At 40.8% G+C, this 18,168-nt stretch overlaps 1 protein-coding gene across 31 annotated transcripts in view; it reads left to right on the top strand.

Moving 5' to 3' along the window:
- The window catches only part of DGKI (diacylglycerol kinase iota), a 459,668-nt gene that overhangs the window by 428,412 nt on the left and 13,088 nt on the right, over positions 1–18,168 (top strand). For all 31 annotated transcript variants that reach the window (XM_015448096.4, XM_065542619.2, XM_015448091.4 and 28 more), the window contains 2 exons: positions 3,694–3,731; positions 7,918–8,038. In XM_015448096.4, coding sequence (XP_015303582.2) covers positions 3,694–3,731; positions 7,918–8,038 — 159 coding nt within the window. The remainder of the gene's footprint in view (positions 1–3,693; positions 3,732–7,917; positions 8,039–18,168) is intronic.

Genomic DNA, 18,168 nt, shown 5'->3' with positions numbered 1-18,168 from the left:
CAGGTTCAAGCAATTCTCTGCCTTGGCCTCCTGCGTAGCTGGGATTATGGGTGCCCACCACCACACCTGGCTAATTTATTTTTATTTTTAGTAGAGACAGGGTTTCACCATCTTGGCCAGGCTGGTCTTGAACTCCTGACCTCATGATCCACCCACCTTAGCCTCCCAAAGTGCTGGGATTACAGGCGTGAGCCACCATGTCTGGCCAAGAACAGAGGCCATGTTTTGAACTTCTGTGTGTGTTACAAGGCTTTGCATTAACTGCGCCCTCATGCAACTTTCCTAACCTTGCTTCTCTCCTATCAGGGACATTCTACTTCAGTCAGGAGAACATCCTATAGTATTAAAGTCCAGACTGATTTGTTTTCCTGGACCTGTGATTGCTAATACAACTGTTACTCGGTGTCTGTGGGGGATTAGTTCCAGGACCCCTTGCAGATACCAAAATCTACAGATGCTCAAGTCCCTGATTTAATATAGCTCAGTATTTGTCTGTAACCTATGCACATCCTCCTGTACACTTCAAGTCATCTTCAGATTACTTATAATACCTAATATAATGCAAATGCTCTATGTAAATAGTTGTTATACTGTATTTTTAAAATTTATAGTATTTTTTACTGTATTATTATTATTATTTGAATGTTTTCAATGTGAGGTTGGTTGAATATGCAGATGTGGAACCTGCAGATATGAAGGACTGGCTTTACTTTCTCCAGCCTCTCCTTCCCTGTCCTTCAATGCAGGGTTTTTGTTAAACACCATATCCTTGGCTCATTTATCTGTGCTTCTAATCTGATGGGTTCTATATTAACAGGGATATGTCTGCCCAACTTCACATGCCAATTTTACCCTTATTGGTAGGCTCATTCTGAAGGTCCATATGTCTTTTTCATGTACTTATGTGCAGTCACAAAATACTGAAAACTGTGCCTTCTGTTTATATAACATATCTATTTATAAAACACTTTAAAAATTTTATCCTAACTACTGAGAGGTGAGCAGTGCAGCTGCTAACCTCATTTGCAAATGAGAGAATTGGTTCAAAACGACTGAATAACTTCCAAAATTTATGTGTCCGATAAATTGTAGTGATTAGAATTAGACTCCACTTGAGAGCCTTTTTCACATTACAAACCTGACAGCAGTGGTTTTTTCCCTGCCTATAGGCCTTGCAGAACCTAGTAGAGTTCTGTGCATGATGAACTCACTGAGGGCACTGGACACAGGCTCACACAGGGTCTGTATTATGGTGCTAATTTGGGCCACTATACCTCGAGAGAATTAACTTACTTTAAACTCCACTGTAGACATTTATAAAATGAAGAGTAAGACACCATGTATTCATAGGATTTTTTTAAAAAACACTTTATTAATTCCGTTTCTCTTATCTTCATCTCTTTTTTCTTCTCCTTTTCTCTCTTTGTTTTCTTTTCAGTCAGTTCAACAATTAATTGGTGTTCTCCTACAATGTGCAAAGCAGTATGCTACGGTTCACAGGGGAATGCAAAGAGGATGCTGCTTATAGCTTGTTGTGGCGAGGAACTTTTCTTCTCTCTTTTCTGTTCTCCATTTTTCTCCATTCTTCTCTTCTTCCTACCTTCTTTTTCCTCTGATGTTCAAGTAGCCCTCATCATTTCCATAAATTTCCAAGGCTTCAGCTTTGGTCAAAGGGAAGGCACTCAGCCCAGGGCCAGTGAACGAGTTTAACATTCTTACAGTCCTTTGCATCTGCACACCCAGGACTCATAAATACTCAATATAAAAGCTTTGGGGGTTTTGCTCTGTGACAGCTGGGGACTCCATGTAATTTAATGCATGATACAGCACTTTTGGCTAACTCTGTATGAGAGACTACTCAAATAGGAATAAAATATCACTTTGCAAAATACATTTAAATTATTTTCCTTCTAAAACTTTGTGACTTTAAAGCCTTAAAATCTATTTTTTGAAAGTCAAAAAATAACAGATGTTGGCGAGGCTGTGGAGAAAAGGGAATGCTTATACACTGTTGTTAGAAATTTAAATTAGTTTAGCCACTGTGGAAAGCAGTTTGGAGATTTCTCAAAGAACTTAAAGCAGAACTACCATTCGACCCAGCAATCCCATTACTGGCTATATACCTAAAGGAAAAGTAATCATCCTACCAAAAAGACACATGTGCTCACTGTTCATCTTAGTACTATTTACAGGAGTAAAGACATGGAATCAACATAGGTGCCTATCAGCAGTGGAGTAGAAAAAGAAAATGTGGTACATATACACCATGGAATACTACATAGTCATAAAAAAAATGAAATCATGTCCTTTGTAACAACATGGGTGCAACTGAAGACCATTATCCTAAGTGAATTAATGCAGAAACAGAAAACCAAATATCACATGTTCTTACTTGTAAGTGAGAGCTAACTCTTGGGTACTCATGGACACAGAGATGGGAGCAATAGATACTGGGAACTCTAGAAGGAGAGGGGGAGGGGGACAAGGGCTATAAAACCTCCTGTTGGGCACTATGTTCACTCTCTGGGTGTTGGGATCAATAGAAGCTCAAACCTCAGCATCATGCAATATATCCTTGTAACAAACCTGCACATGCATCTCCTGAATCTAAAATAAAAATGGTTTTTTTTTTTTTTTTTGAGATGGAGTCTCACTCTGTTGCCTGGGCAGGAGGGCAGTGGTGCAGTCTTGGCTCACTGCAACTCTGCCTCTCAAATTCAAGCAATTCTCCTGCCTCAGCCTCCCAAGTAGCTGGGATTACAGGTGTGCCAACATGCCAGCTAATTTTTGTATTTTTAGTAGAGATGGGGTCTACTATGTTGGCCAAGCTGGTCTTGAACTCCTGACCTCGAATGATCCACCCGCCTTGGCTTCACAAAGTACTGGGATTACAGGCATGAGCCACCGTGCCCAGCCTCTCACTCCTCTTCTACACCCCACATAAGGTGCATGAATCATTAGACACATCTATTTTTTTCCCCTAAGGCTACATATTCTTAAAAGTAGTTTAAGTTACCTGTTACCTCTAGGCTTTTTTCCATAAAAATCATCAGTAAATTATATGCCAAACATATGGTTTTTTTCTCAAGAACACAGTTAAAATAGACTTGATTCCTCTTTGCTGTCTCCAGTCCTCCTAATATTCATAGCAATAGGTATTTATCTATCACCACAAAACACACAAAAAGACTGGTGATTGCTTAAATCACAAGAGAGCAAAGTAGAAGGAACTAGAAAGAAGGAAGCAAGTGCAATCATGATTAGGCACTTACTCTGCATCCGTGGCTGGGTTAGGAACATTCATAGGACTTCATGAACCCTACTAAGTTTAAACTTGCTCTTTTACAAATGTGGAAACTGAGGCTCAAAGGGGTTAAATGATTTGCCCAGTGTCCTGCTGCTTAAAGTGTCAGAGTTGAGATTTGAACCCAATTGGTGTGACTCCAATTTTTTAAATATTTACTGTACCAAGGCTGGAGGGGGCACACATGGGCTCTAGAAGGATGCATGGAATGGGTACCTGGGTGGGGAAGGGCTAAAGAGGGGGCCTCAGTCGGTTTGACTAAGATATTTTCCTTCTCTGATTCCTGCCCCAAATGTAGAGTACTTATCCCAAATATGGATCCAACTTTGTGTAATATTTTAATGAGAGTGTCTTCTACTAATAGGACATCTCTCTTTTGTCTTTCACAGCAATTTTGCAGGCAGTAATAGCTGGTGATCTTATGAAGGTAAGATATCTTCCTACCAAATCTTTGGCAATGCTTTAAGAACTTTAAAACAACATCATTCCTCACCAAATTTCTGTGTTTCCATCTATCACTTATCATCCCCTTGCTTGCACTGGCTGAATAGAAGAGGCAAGATGTTCTTTTGAGAACTGAGCAGAGAGGGTGTTCAAGAGCACCAGGGTACTTGTCTCAGTTACTTAAAATGAACTGCATGTCCCCAGGCTGCAGTGTGCACAGTGTGCACAGTGTGCCTGCCCTCTGGAAGCTGACATTCGAAGAATTTAAAGATTTCCTTTCAGGCAGGTATTGAAATGAATGCATCTGTAAGAATTACCTGGACAACACTCAGAAATGCATTCTTCAGGTCAGAGATTAATCTTTCCTTTTTATGGTTTTATACTTTGGGGATCATAGTTAGTCAAACAAGAACCCTGATCCACTTGGAACAGTTTAATTTGTGCTTATGTTTTCTGGTGAGTTTTGTTCAGAAGGAAGGAAGCAGTCACCACTGCCCTGAGGGTGAATGTAAAATCTGAAGTCAGACTTTCTGAGTTCGGATCTTGGCTCTGCCTTACACTGTCTGTGTGATTTCGTGTAATTATTTAATTCTCTCTGTGCCTTAGTTTTTTCATCAGTAAAATGGAATAATATTACCTCTCTCTTTGGATTGTCATGAGGAATTAATGTAATAATACATAGAAAGCTCTCAAGACTGTTCCTATTACATGGAAGGGGCTCTAAAATGTTAGCTATTTTATTAATATTCTGATAGTATAGATCTGTGTTTTTTTAATAGCTAAACATGGTGGAAATACAAATATTTGTTATATAATATAAACATCATCTATGAATATTCTAAAGTTATTTTTGGTCCCACATCATTTACAGGCATCAGGCTCATGACTTCCCATATGCCCCTGCAAACCCCCTGCTGGAACTGATCTGCTCTGTAATAATGACAGCTGCCTGAAGGCAGAGGCTACGCCTGATTCCTTAGCCTGTGGAGTAAGGTGCCATTGCAGATTGAGGAACCAATAGCCCTCAGAGAAAGCTGAAAAGTCCTACCCTCAGACATAACTTTTTTAGGCACATCTGTTGGACAAACTGAAGGACACCTATGCTACATTTTTCAACAGGTTACTAGAAGAAAACAAATGGAGAAAATGTTGCAAACATCTTGATCAGCTGCCCCCTTTAGGCACGTAATCCTGAAAATGGTGCCTGTGCCACTGCACAGATCATAGTGTCAATAGAAATTGTTACTCAGAAGAGTGCTCTCCAAGCAGTATATTGATGAGTTCAGTGCCGTTTCTTACCAGTGGATTAAGCCCATACCATCCTGTACTCTGTGCACGGCCTTCCATTAGGTTTTGTGGGAAACAAAGGCATGAATATAATTGATTCCTGCCCCTGGTGGGTTTCTACACCAGAAAATTTGGCAAAGCACTGTACATTTGAAACCCTTCCATTTTATTTTCTATATGCTTTCAGTTTAGGCAACTGATTTCCCAGGATCCTGAGTTTATGATCACACTTTTTTTTGTACTTTTAAATAGAGAATCATTTGCAATGTGGGAAATCACTATATCCAGCTGGTTGTCTTATTATAGGTTGGTGCAAAAGTAATTCGGTTTTTGTCATTTCGGTGACAAAAACTGCAATTATTTTTGCACCAACCTAATGCATTCTCTGTTATAATTCTTGCCTAAATGACTAAAACATGACTTAATAACATCTTATTATTTTTTGTTTGTTTGTTTTTCTTTTTGAAGTTGGAGTCTCCCTCTGTCGCCCAGGCTGGAGTGCAGTGGTGCAGTCTCAGCTCGCTGCAACCTCTGCCTCCTGGGTTCACACCATTCTCCTGCCTCAGCCTCCCGAGTAGCTGGGACTACAGGTGCCTGCCACCATGCCCGGCTAATTTTTTGTATTTTTAGTAGAGACGGGGTTTCACTGTGTTTGCCAGGATGGTGTTGATCTCCTGACCTCGTGATCTGCCCGCCTCAGCCTCCCAAAGTACTGGGATTACAGGCATAAGCCACCACGCCCGGCCAATAACACCTTATTTACTGAGAGATGGAATATTTACTGAGGGCTTAAGGTTTTACTTTTTCTCTCTTACATATTTTCTTTATTTTCCTTCTCAAATATTCATGCCCTCTTTCTCTTCTCCAACTTCTTTTGTTTCTTTCTTCTGAGTAGAAAGTGCAATATATATAAAGTATTAAATTGGGTACATGTGTATGTGTTTGTACAAGAGGGAGAGGGAGAGAAAGAAAGAGAGGGAAGGAGAGAAAGAGAGCAAGAGACTAGCGAACAGAACGTCTCTGGAGCCACTCCTGTGTGAAGGCCGTCACAAATAGCTCCGGGACAACTGGGCTGCAAAAAATGCCCATGGACTAACTGAATGTTTACGGTGTCTAGAAACAGCACTGGAAGGCAGGATCCAGGCAGTTGATCCTGAACAGGTTTGGTTGGGTCTATGCTGTTATCCTTTGTCGATCTCCCCACAAAGAAAGGGAGTGTCATTTTAAGACAATGTGGTTGAACAGAACAGGATTCCCTTTTAGACTTTTGTGGAAAGTTGCTAGCTACTTCTTCCTGCCCTCTTGCCCCCCAGTTTAGGGATGGAAGTCCCATATGTTCCTTACCTTCATTCAGCTACTGCTTTTGATCCATGCCCTGGGAGGCCTTCCATGGCTCTTTCCATCCCCTGCTTCATGCTTCCCTAGTGCTTCTCTGAGACATTTGTGATGTTCCCGTCCATTACTGTGTGACTCTTTACCTATCTGTCTCCCCCATGGGCTGTGAGGGCTTTGGGCACAGTGACTGAATTGTATTTATCTTCCTGACATCTAGCACATGACAATTCTATGGATGTATTTGAGTGAAGACGTGAACTCTGAATTTATGTTCTTTTTTTTAAAAAAAATAATTTTAATTGACAAATGATTATACATATTCATGGAGTACATAGTGATGTTTAGATACATATAATATACATTGATCAGATCAGGGTAATTAGCATATCCAACACCTCACACATTTATCATTTCTTTATGTTGGGAATGTTCAACATCCTCCTTCTAGCTATTTAAAACTATTTAATATATTATTAACTATAGTCATCCTACAATGGTATAGAACACTAGGACTTATCCTTTGCATTTATGTCATTTATGCTCTTTTACCTTATGGGATGTCTGATTATCTATAATGTGTACCATCTAACTTCTTAAAAGATAATGTGTTCATTTTGCTTATTACCTGCTGGGTTATTTAATTCTCATTTGTCCTAAAATTACCTATTAGAAGCTTCATGTAGGCACTCTTGTCCTGATATACTGTAATTTGGAGATGAGGGACTCTTTCACATTTTCTATAATGTTCAGTATTTTATAAAGTTAGACCATATCCTCATTTAGCCACCTTATCCTCAGGCTACAAAATTCTGTTGTTGTTGTTGTTGTTGTTGTTTTTTCCAGTCTTCTCTCACATAGAAACTATTACATTTTCTGAATCATTTTGGGTCTCACTCTGTACATCATCTCTAGCCTGTTAGGTATGTGTTGGGTGATTAACACAAGGTTTGCAGGCTCGGCTGCAGATCTGGATGAAGAAGGAAGCCAGGCGTGTGTTCGTGTGCGTGCATGCATGCATGCGTATGTGTCTATACTTGTATTCAGTGATCTTATACAGGAGAGACAAAGCAGCTTTGATATTTGATATATAGTTTCATAAGACTAAAGAAAAACTGAAGGACACGGGCAAGAAGCTTAGCTACAGTCACCAAGGTATTCCTGCTTATAGCCATAATTACTCTTTCACTCAAGAGAATGCTAAGCCAACAAAGAGAGGCTTTTGTTTTCCACTCCACCCCTCACTCCCTTGAGACAGAGACCATAGAGACCAGTGCTCAGAAAATAAATGAAAAAAGTAATTCAGCATGATTCAGTTTCCCTAGCCTGTTCAATACTCACAGACTCTTTCCAGAGTTAGAAGAGACACTGGTCATCACTGTGAGTGATAACACAGTCCAGGAATGTTACTTCATCTTTTTGACTTTTCTCTATGTCCTCTGAGGCTAGAAACATTGTGGTTTGCTACATGACTCTTATTTTATTACCAGTTAGCTGTTATCCTTGTTCCAGATTCTGCCTGAGCTTCTTTTTGTATGTCTCTCTTGCAGCTAATAGAAAGCTATAAAAATGGAGGCAGTCTGCTAATTCAGGGACCAGACCACTGTTCACTCCTTCACTACGCAGCTAAAACCGGCAACGGGGAGATTGTGAAATATATCCTTGACCACGGTGAGTAGGCATAGTGAACTTACCAAGGATCACTTATCTGTGAAATCCATTGCATTTTACATTTTCTAAGATGCCCTTCATCCAGGCAGTCTTCAGAATGGCAGAAATACTCTCGAACTTTTAGCCGACTGCCCCTGCTTATTTGAGGCAGTCATGGTTGCAGACCACTGACACATATGGGCCATCCTAACCAAGCAATTAATAGAAACAGTGTTCATACCAAGTTCTTTACAGGCTATTTTTCAGACTAATTACTTTTTTTAAAAATAGGGGACAAAAATAAATGCAGCCTGGCATTGTGCACTTTATTTTCTCTAGAGCTCTTCTGTAAATTAATGGGTTGGGATTCCCTGCCTAATCCATATTTGTGGTTCATCATTGTGAAGATTCATGAGGATAATTTTTTTACATCTTTCTAGTTTCTCTCTTTTTTTTTTTTCCTGTTTGATCTCATTTATCTTTTCCACCCAGGTTACACTTTATTCTCTTTGAAAACGTCTGGTACTATTGTATTGTCTGTGGCAGATCATACTAACCTTCCAGACTGCTTTCTAACTGGATTTCTAATTTGGTGCCAGATCGTTTGCAGGAAGTAGCATGCACTATAGCACCTGCCTCTAAAAACCCTTTGGAAGCATAAACATATTTGATGAATACTAAATCTAAACAGTTACATTCAACTTATCATGTTTCATAGTATTTCCAGGAATAAAGTGTAAAAAATACTGCCTAGCTAGGCTGTTTTAAACGAGAAGGAATGAAAGAGTCTAATTCTGCTGGACCTTGGTATACAGAGAGATTGGAAAAGTTTCTTTGAGCCCTGACAGTCAGCCTATGGCTGACTCCTTTTGCACCCAAATTCAGCCTGTAGACAGTAAGCATACTCGTAAACATTCACATCCTTTTTGCTCCTTTTTTTTTTTTTTGCAATTCAGCAAGTATGTCTTATTCCATTCATTGATTCATTCATTTAACAAATATTTGTGTAGTGCCTAACAGGAGCTGCCTGTTATAGATGGTACACGCACAAAAATAAAATACAGTCACTGTTTTCAAGTAATTGCAGGCTAAAGAAAAAATAAGATCATGTGTATAATTAAATTTAAAACAGATATGTGGAGCTGTTTTAAGTCCTATGGTAAAGCCACAGATAGATAACGTAGCTACCATTTGTCAAGCACATATTTGCCAATTGTTTATAGTAGACGCATCCCATCATTTGATCTTCACAAGGTCCTTGCAAGGTAGGTACCAAACTGTCAATCATGTTAGACACCCCTTGCTTTGTCTTCAGTACCTTCTCACTGTTGAGATTCTGCTTGAACCCTTGCTCTGAAATACGGTGGAAAGGGTGGGTTGGAAAAAGGAAAGACCAGGAAAACAGAAGGGCTGTGGTGACAGAATTTCTTTACTCCTTGTAGGCTGGGTTGGATAATCCCAAACCCGTCTGCCCTGGAAAGCCTAGGTAGGTAGGATGTATTTTTGGTGCTAAGTCTGGGGCTTGTATCATTCCATCTCCTATTTCCCTGGCTATTCAATCTCTTGCAGTTAAAAGTATTTCTTTCTGGGCAAGAGTGAAGCCACAGTGCTACTGTATTCTTTTTCCCTGAATAAGAAAATATCTCAGGATTTCTACTGCACAAAGCTCAGGTGAGGGTTAGATATATACTGTCACTTTATTTTTCTTTAGCTCAGGTTTAAAGTTCTCCTAGTTGCTGTCTTGTTGATCACTTCCAATCTACTCTCTTTAGTATACCCTTTACCCAAGAGATTGAATGCTTGCTTGGATACCTTAAGACATTTGGTGCCCACCTACCCTTTCTCTGGAGTTAGGTGAGACACTGGCCATCTATTTGAGTGACAACACAATCCAGGAATCTCTCTCTCCACATCCCCCCACCCATCTTTTCATCTTTCCTCAAGAAGCAGTATTTCCTCCCCTAGTCCTAGGATCCTCTCTGTATCCACCGTCTCACTTGGTCTCATTTAGGAGGCTGCAGTCAGCTCCTTTTTTGGATGAGGCTTTATTGAAGATGGACTCTCACATGTTTGGGGCTTTCAGCTGGGATGGCTGTGGAAGGCCAGGACACCTAAGCCTTTCTCAACACCTGGTCTTTTTTTCCCAAGATTCTTCACAGCATGGTAGTGCTGGGGTTCCCAGGGGTGAGAGTGGAAGCTGCCAGATGTCCTGAAGCTAAGTTGGGAAGTTCTGGTTGCTCTCTACTGTATACTGTTGGCTAAAACAAGTCACAGGTCCAGCCCAGACTTAAAAGGTTGCGAAACAGATTCCACTGTTTGATGGCCAGAGCTGTGAATAATTCATGGAGATATTTAATCTACCACACTCTCTTATGTCCCAGCCTCTGCAGTTTAAAGTGAGCAATGTTCTGAACTTCTGACTCACCTGGAATCCCTTAGAGCTTCATTTTTCTATTTGACTTTGGTTCTGGGTCCTAAGAACCCAGGTTTCATAAATAAAAATACAAGATGGCCAGGCATGGTGGGCCCATAGTCGCAGCTACTTGAGGCTGAGGCGGAAGGATTGCTTGAGCCTGGAAGGTGAAGGCTAAGTGAGCTAGAATTGCACCACTGCACTCCAGCCTGGGCAGCTGAGCCAGACCCTGTTTCTTGAAGAAAAAAAAAAATGGTAACAATAATGAAGGTTTTAGCATAAGTACAGCCCATGCAATATTTGAAATATGATTATACTAAAAATGAAAACAGCAGGGCTCCTCATCTGAGCCGCCCCAGGGACATGAGTGATGAGTTCTGGGATTATATCACCCTGACACAATAGCTTTTCACTTCCTCTATTTCCTCTCTTTCCCCTGCCTCCAAAAATAGGGCCTTTGAAAGCACCGTTCATCCAGGCTCACAGGACTTGGAGTTTCTAACCCCAAATGTAGATCAGTGCACACCTACTTTGCCTGGCATCAATTCATCCTGCACATTAGTCTCTGAGGGCTTTGATCAAAACCTAACCTTCCAACACAAATCTGTTTCTCATCAACCCGCAGTGACTTTTGCAAAGACTGAGTCACACAATACCACTCCACCCAAGTGGAAGGACACAAAGGAATTCAGTCTTTTTTTGAGGGGTGAGAGTGCTTAGTCTTCCAATGCTTTGGTTAGATTTTATAAATTAATCAGCTTAATATTTATGCTCACTAGAAGAAACACAATATTCACAGTAATCATCCTAACTTCACTTCTAGGCAAATAATTCCTGAGGTCTCAGAAGGCATCCTATACCCTTCCTGCCTCACCAGGATCTCTAATCGCACAGGGAGAAAGACTGTAGAGATGGGAGAGCACAATCCATCTCTTTTGTTGGCAAATAAAATGTTATTATGATGTTCAGTCCAAGGGTCACTGCATTTTTGATGGATGGCAATTTTTAACACTTTACTACTATAGCTGAATATGGAGTCTCAAATGCAATTGATTCTTATTGAAATTAGTTGTCAACCTTGATAGACATTGTCAATTTCATTCTCCATGTCTATCTTAACTTTTTTATTTATTCAGAAATATGGATGTAAAATCATTTGATATAACCTAATTCACCTAATTCCACAAGAGCTAAACACTTCAGCTCAACTGTTGTTTTGTTTGTTTTTTAATATCTTTAGTTGCTAATTTAGTTTATATTAACCTTTGCATTTTATTGAAAACCATCATAGCAAAACCACTCCTCTCTTTTTGATGATAGAAACTCCTTTAAATTGTAGTGTTCTTGAAGTCAGGCACAAGTACACAGAAACTTGTCAATACCTTTTCAATTCTGTAATCACCTTCTTAAGGGTGATCTCTGTTGATTGAAATAGTCTCTGCTAACTTAGTAATGATGATAACTCTGGAATACCCTGACCTGACAAAGAAAACAGCCTTCCCAAGAAGCCTCAGTAAGTCTGGGATTTAGGGATGTATACCAGACTATGGCATTGTATTTTTAAATTAGCATCAGATTTGCAGTAGGTAAGTCTGATCAGTTTGAATTCATGTAAATGAAAATAAATAAATAAATAAAAGTTTTACATTATGCCAAAGATCAAGAAAGACATTCCTCCTGGTTGTTGAATATTGCAAATCTTTTAAAGCCTTTGTTGTTCATTTACTTATTTTTCACAATTTGGTTTATGTCTGTCTCATGGTTTCATATGACGTAAAAAAAATTGTTCAAAGACTTGACTGTAATGATGACGTTAGTAATAGCAGTTCTGAAGGATTCACAGGCTCTTTTCCAGGTGCACAGCTGATGTTGTTTGTGGCTCTTGAGTTGACACTTCGTTTGCTTCCTGCAGCCTTACTCCTGAGCCCCTCTCCCCTCTGCTCTGCCCTCTTCTTCATTGGCTCTGGTCAGGAGTGTGGGCCGCCACCATCAAGAGGACACGAACAAGAGTCCTGAGATTAGTTATTCTCTCAGACACAACAAGCAGCAACTGATTTCTCTTCTATGGGCTCTTTTAAAGCAGGCTGGGGGCTGTGCCACATGAGATGTGCGGTATGTTCTGAAAGCGCCATGGGAGGCTTGAATTTTTTTCAGCTTGCATCTTCTTCCTTTGGATGTCTTCTCTCATCTATACAGCATGCTGCTTTCCTTTATGAAAAACTGGAATTTGGACATTTAGAGAGTTGAAAAGAGATTTGGGGAGGAAGAGTTAACAATTCCACAGAGACTGGGAGAGAGACTAAGGATGCAGGGATTCCAGCTGAGATTCCTCTCAGTGCTTCCCGCTTTTCAGCTCCTTTCAACCATATTTTCTGCCCACTCCCTCCCCCTCATTTGCCCCTCCAAGGGACTTTTGTGTTGTTTCTTTCCTTCACCACCCTGCACACTCTGCTCTTTTGTTTTTATTCTCCCCACGCCTACCCCATTGCCTCCTACTGGTTTTCCTGATAGAAATCTCACTCATGCATTTCCTTTTTGATTTCAATGGGTTATTTTGTCTTCCCTCTTTTTCTGTCTTCAGTCTTTCTTTTCTCTTTTTTTTAACCCCCCTTTTTCTGCTTCTGGTCCCAGAGAGAACCGACCACCATCCTGCTGGGACAGGATGACAGTGCTGTTAGCATTCCCAGTGCCAGCTCTCCCCACATCTGTGCAGCTTTTGTCCTGTGGCAGGGGAGGATTTGGAATGGTCTGCTGGCAGCGTCAGGGAGACTAATGGGAAATGAGGGCCCAGAGAGAGGCCATGGGAAGTGGAAGGAATAGCAAAGGGGATTTGGAGGCATTGGTGTGGGAAGCAAATTAAAGGATGCATGTGACAAAAGGCACGTCATATATAATACAGATATAATATTGATGACAAAGTCACATCAGCGGGAGCTGGGGTATCCAACAGAAGAGCCTATGGAATGAATACTGGGCAACAACATTATAATTTGGAAGGCCTGGCTACTTAACATGATGTTCACTTTCTCATTTTGAAAGATTTGTGAAGTTTTGCTTCCTTTCGCATTCCCTGGGCGTCTCCTGAATACTGATGTGTATGTCCACTTAACAGAATTTTCTTTCCCTTAATTTTCAGACCATTTCCCATATAGCACAGTCTTTTGAATCCATGTTTCAATTGTGAATCTTTCTCTTAAAGTGATATTGGCTGGGATCCAAAATGATTTTAAAATGTCTTTTATTCATTCATTTATTAAAACATTTTAATTCTGTCCCAGGCACTTGTGAGGAAAAAAAAGTTTCTGTAACAATCACTGTTAACCTCTATTGTTCTAAATGTTCTAAATGCATTATCATATTTAATTTTTACAACCCTATACAGTAAGCTCTCATCTCCATTTGACAAGTGTTGAAAACTGAAGCATAGTGAAGTTAGGTTACTTGCCAAAATTCATCCATACGTGAGAGATGGTTTGTGTCCTCCATATTCCTAATACCAGCAAGGGAAATGAAACATGGATAAACAACCACAATGCAGGGTAGTGCCATGTGAATGTCATAAGCAGAGTTCAGGTGACAACTGGTTAGGGTTCTGGAAGAGCAGTGGCCATTTTCATCTGAAATTTTCATGGAGAAATCTGCACCCATATCTCCTCAAAAGGGATTTTACAGTATTTTTTCTGATTCAGGTCAGCCAAAGGATGAAGGGGGGACATTTCAGTAAACCCTGGAAGAGACAGGGACCTGAGATTTCCTTTTCTATTGAGGAAACAACAGTGAATTCTCTGCTGACAACTTGATGGTCTCCCTTGAAATTCCTTAGGGGAGATGGCATAGTGTCCGCAATCAGAATGTATGTGTATATAAAACAAGCCCCAAACTCAAATGTTGCCCATTCATGTACATTGAAGGAATTCAGTTGTCTTTATTTTTATTTTTTTGAGACAGGATCTCGCCCTGTCACCCAGGTTGGAGTGCAGTGGTCCAGTCATGACTCACTGTAACTTTGATCTCCTGGGCTCAAGCAATCTTCCCTCCTTAGCCTCTGGAACAGCTAGGACTACAGGCATGTACCACCACGCCCAGCTAATTTTTTTTTTTCTTTTTTTTTAGAGCTGCGGTCTCGCTATGTTACCTAGGCTGGTCTTGAATTCCTAGACTCAAACAGTCCTCCCACCTGGCCGTCCCAAAGTGCTGGGATTACAGACGTGAACCACCATGCCTGACTAGTCTTTATTGTTTTTCTCTCTTGTTTTTCTCCTTTCGTCTCCTTTCCTTTATTAGTGAGACTCAAATTAACTTTTCAAAAATCATAGGTGTTATTGTTTCTACACTAAAAGTCACAGGGTCCAGTTAAACTCCACATTGTCCAGTTAAAGCATAGCTCACCGTTGGGCAGTGCAGGTTCAAATAAGGAGAAGAACAGCCTTGTCTTAGGCCTCTCCTGGCATCCACTCTCTGTAAGTCTTTCCTTGCTAGCGTTATGCAAACAGCCATCTTAAAGGAGGCCACGAATGATTAGAAAACGTACCTGTGCTGTTAAAAATAGCTGCCCATTCCCTTCTGTAGTCAGCTGGTTGCTACTTTTGCCTCTTCTTGTCCAGTGTTCAAAACGTTCTGCTATTTTGTGATCATCTATGTTGATGGGAGAATAAGGAAAGATGAAGTGAATTAAATTGATTATTTGAGAGCCATTCCCCAAATCTTTAATTGGCGTTTTTTTTTTTTTTTTTTTTTTTTTTTTTTTTTTTTTTTTTAGATATTAATTAAGAGCAAAAGTTTCTTACCTTGGTATTAGTGCCTCTGCCTCTCACCTCTGTCAGCTGCAGAGGATGAAAGGGTGCAGAGGGAGGGAGAGTGATGGGTAGCCGCGGGCATGCCTGACTCACAGACTGGATAATCAGGTCTGGAATAATTCTGGGTTGGCTGCATTTGTAGTGATTCTGGTCACAAACTGTGAAGAACAGACAGCTTTTTCCCTTGTCCCCACCTTCATATTGTCAAATTATTGCTGTGCTAGCCCAATTAAAATGCTTGAGGATCCCCTCACTTGCATAGAGCCTTAGACCCTGGATGACTGTGGACTCACCGTGACAAGGCTCTGAGAGCACTGAATGACAGTGCTGAATGAAGGAGAAAAGTAAACGAGGCCTCTGTTGCCTAAATAGTTGTGCAATTAGCAGTACCAATGGGAACAGAGCTACTGATGAGTCTAGGCTGCTCATATTCATGGAATTTCTTTCAAGAGGAGCAGCTTAGAATGTTCTCTGAAGGTGATAGGCACTCTTTAAGAGGACCATTGGGCACTTAAGCCCCTTGCTGACATTGTAAAGAGTGCCCTCTTGGCAGCTAAATAGGCCCGAGGTGCTTAGTGCTCAGGACATAGAATTTGAGTCAACAAGTGGCTTCACATGTAAGTGGGAGTAAAACAACCCTTTCATACCACCTTCCTTCACTGAGGATCCTATATCTTGACATAGTGTGACCTGTATCAGGACAGAGAATAGGACACTTCATGCTATTTAAAGTTGAAGCAGTACCTGTGGTGTGCCAGGCACTGTTTCAAACACACTATGTGTATTGACTCTTCTCTTTTTTTTTTTTTTATTTTTTGAGATGTTGCCCAGGTGGGAGTGCAGTGGCGCATTCTCAGCTCACTGCAATCTCCGCCTTCCGGGATCAAGCGATTCTCCTGCCTCAGCCTGAGTAGCTAGGATTACAGGCGCACACCACCATGCCGGGCTAATTATTGTATTTTCAGTAGAGACAGGGTTTCACCATGTGGGTCAGGCTGGTCTCAAACTCCTGACCTCAAATGATCCACCCACCTTGGCGTCCCAAAGTGCTGGGATAACAGGTGTGAGCCACCATGCCCAGCCCTCTTGAACTCTCACAACCCTGTGAGATAAATATTATTATTAATTTGACTTTACATGTGTGATAACCAAGGGCTGAGAGATTAATTAGACTTGGCCAAGACCTAGTCTGTAGTAGAGCTGGGATTTTTAACCAAGAAGGGATGGCTCGAGAAACCTCACCCCTGGTCACTGTCCTGTCCTGCTCTGCACTTTTGGGATGTGTGTGGGAGGATGAGGATCATTATTCATGTTTTCTTAGAATCACAGGACCAAGGAACAAAGAGCCATGAGTTAAATATTTGTTGTTTCCTTAATATAGGGTAGGTGCTAGAAGGATACAAAAAACAACTGAGGTGTTCTTATATTCAACAGATATAGAAAAATTTGTTTACGGAAGGCATGTATTCAAAAAGTGAATACATAGTATGAGGGTAGAACCAAATAAGTGCTTTGGAAGTTGAGAGAAAGAACACATTCCCTCTGTCAAAGGTCATCTTTTGAGAGGACCTTGTCACAGACTAGCCTTTGAAGAACATGTCAGATTTAGACAGGTGGCTATTCTGGGTAGAAAGCCTGAAAAATACATGATTGAGTGTGCAGTTACCACTTTAGCTTTTGTGAAAAAAGAAAATGGAACCCTGGGAACAAATTGAGGAAATGTAGTTCCAGATGAAGGACTGTGAGCTCCAGTGTTTAAATACTTGGAAGTAAGCGGGAGATATGATGTACTGGAAACCTAGAAATCTAGATGATGGCTGGGCGCGGTGGCTCAACCTGTAATCCCAGCACTTTGGGAGGCCGAGACGGGCGGATCACGAGGTCAGGAGATCGAGACCATCCTGGCTAACACGGTGAAACCCCGTCTCTACTAAAAAATACAAAAAACTAGCCGGGCGAGGTGGCGGGTGCCTGTAGTCCCAGCTACTCGGGAGGCTGAGGCAGGAGAATGGCGTAAACCCGAGAGGCGGAGCTTGCAGTGAGCTGAGATCCGGCCACTGCACTCCAGCCTGGACCACAAAGCGAGACTCCGTCTCAAAAAAAAAAAAAAAAAAAAAGAAATCTAGATGATGTAAGACCTTCTTATCTTTCTTAGTAACTACTTCTGCATGCTAATAATGTTCCAGGTAGATACCTGTTAGGAAGTCTATTTGTCAAATAGGACAAACAGAAAAGACAAATAGGAGAGACTTTGTAAGAGAAGATTCACCTGGTCCCAGTGAATAGCAGGTAGGAAAAAGAAGAGGTCAAGATGATTTGGATGACCAGGAGAATTATGAAATCCCATAACATCACTGTTATATTGTCCTTGGCCAATGACTTTCATGGTGAGAGTGATAAGCTCTTCCACCCCTTCTTACTATGCACGACAAGTTAATTTTTAATAATAATGATATCCACCAATAAAGAGAGCAAATCCCCAGGATCATCTTTCTAAAGACTAAAATACTCAATACCTGACACTTACAAGCATATTTATTCATCCATTCAACGGGATATTTAAGCATCTACTTATCTCCAGGCTCTATACTAGGCACCAAGGAATGACACAATGCTAGACAAAGCATGGGCCAAAACTTTAAGGGGTTTTCTGGAGTCTAGTTATAGGTAGAGATAAATCAGTAGGTTATTTTAAAGTAGTTTGTTAAGTGTCATGATCAGTAACATGATCATATATCCCCCTTTGCCTGGGGTGGTCCCCACTTGTATGATAAATCCCATTACCCATTCAACTATAGGAAATAGGGTCAGTACATAAAGTGAGGGATTGTATAGGCAGGTGTTTAATAAGCTGTTTGAAGTGGGATCGTAAAGGGCTTTATGGGGAAAAAAGTCTCAACTGATACCCACAGGCTGAAGAGGGCAAGAGATGGCAGGGAGAG

The sequence above is a fragment of the Macaca fascicularis genome, chromosome 3, assembly GCF_037993035.2.
Source record: "Macaca fascicularis isolate 582-1 chromosome 3, T2T-MFA8v1.1".
Taxonomy (NCBI): Eukaryota; Metazoa; Chordata; class Mammalia; order Primates; family Cercopithecidae; genus Macaca; species Macaca fascicularis.
This window is presented reverse-complemented; position numbering and strand designations above follow the sequence as displayed.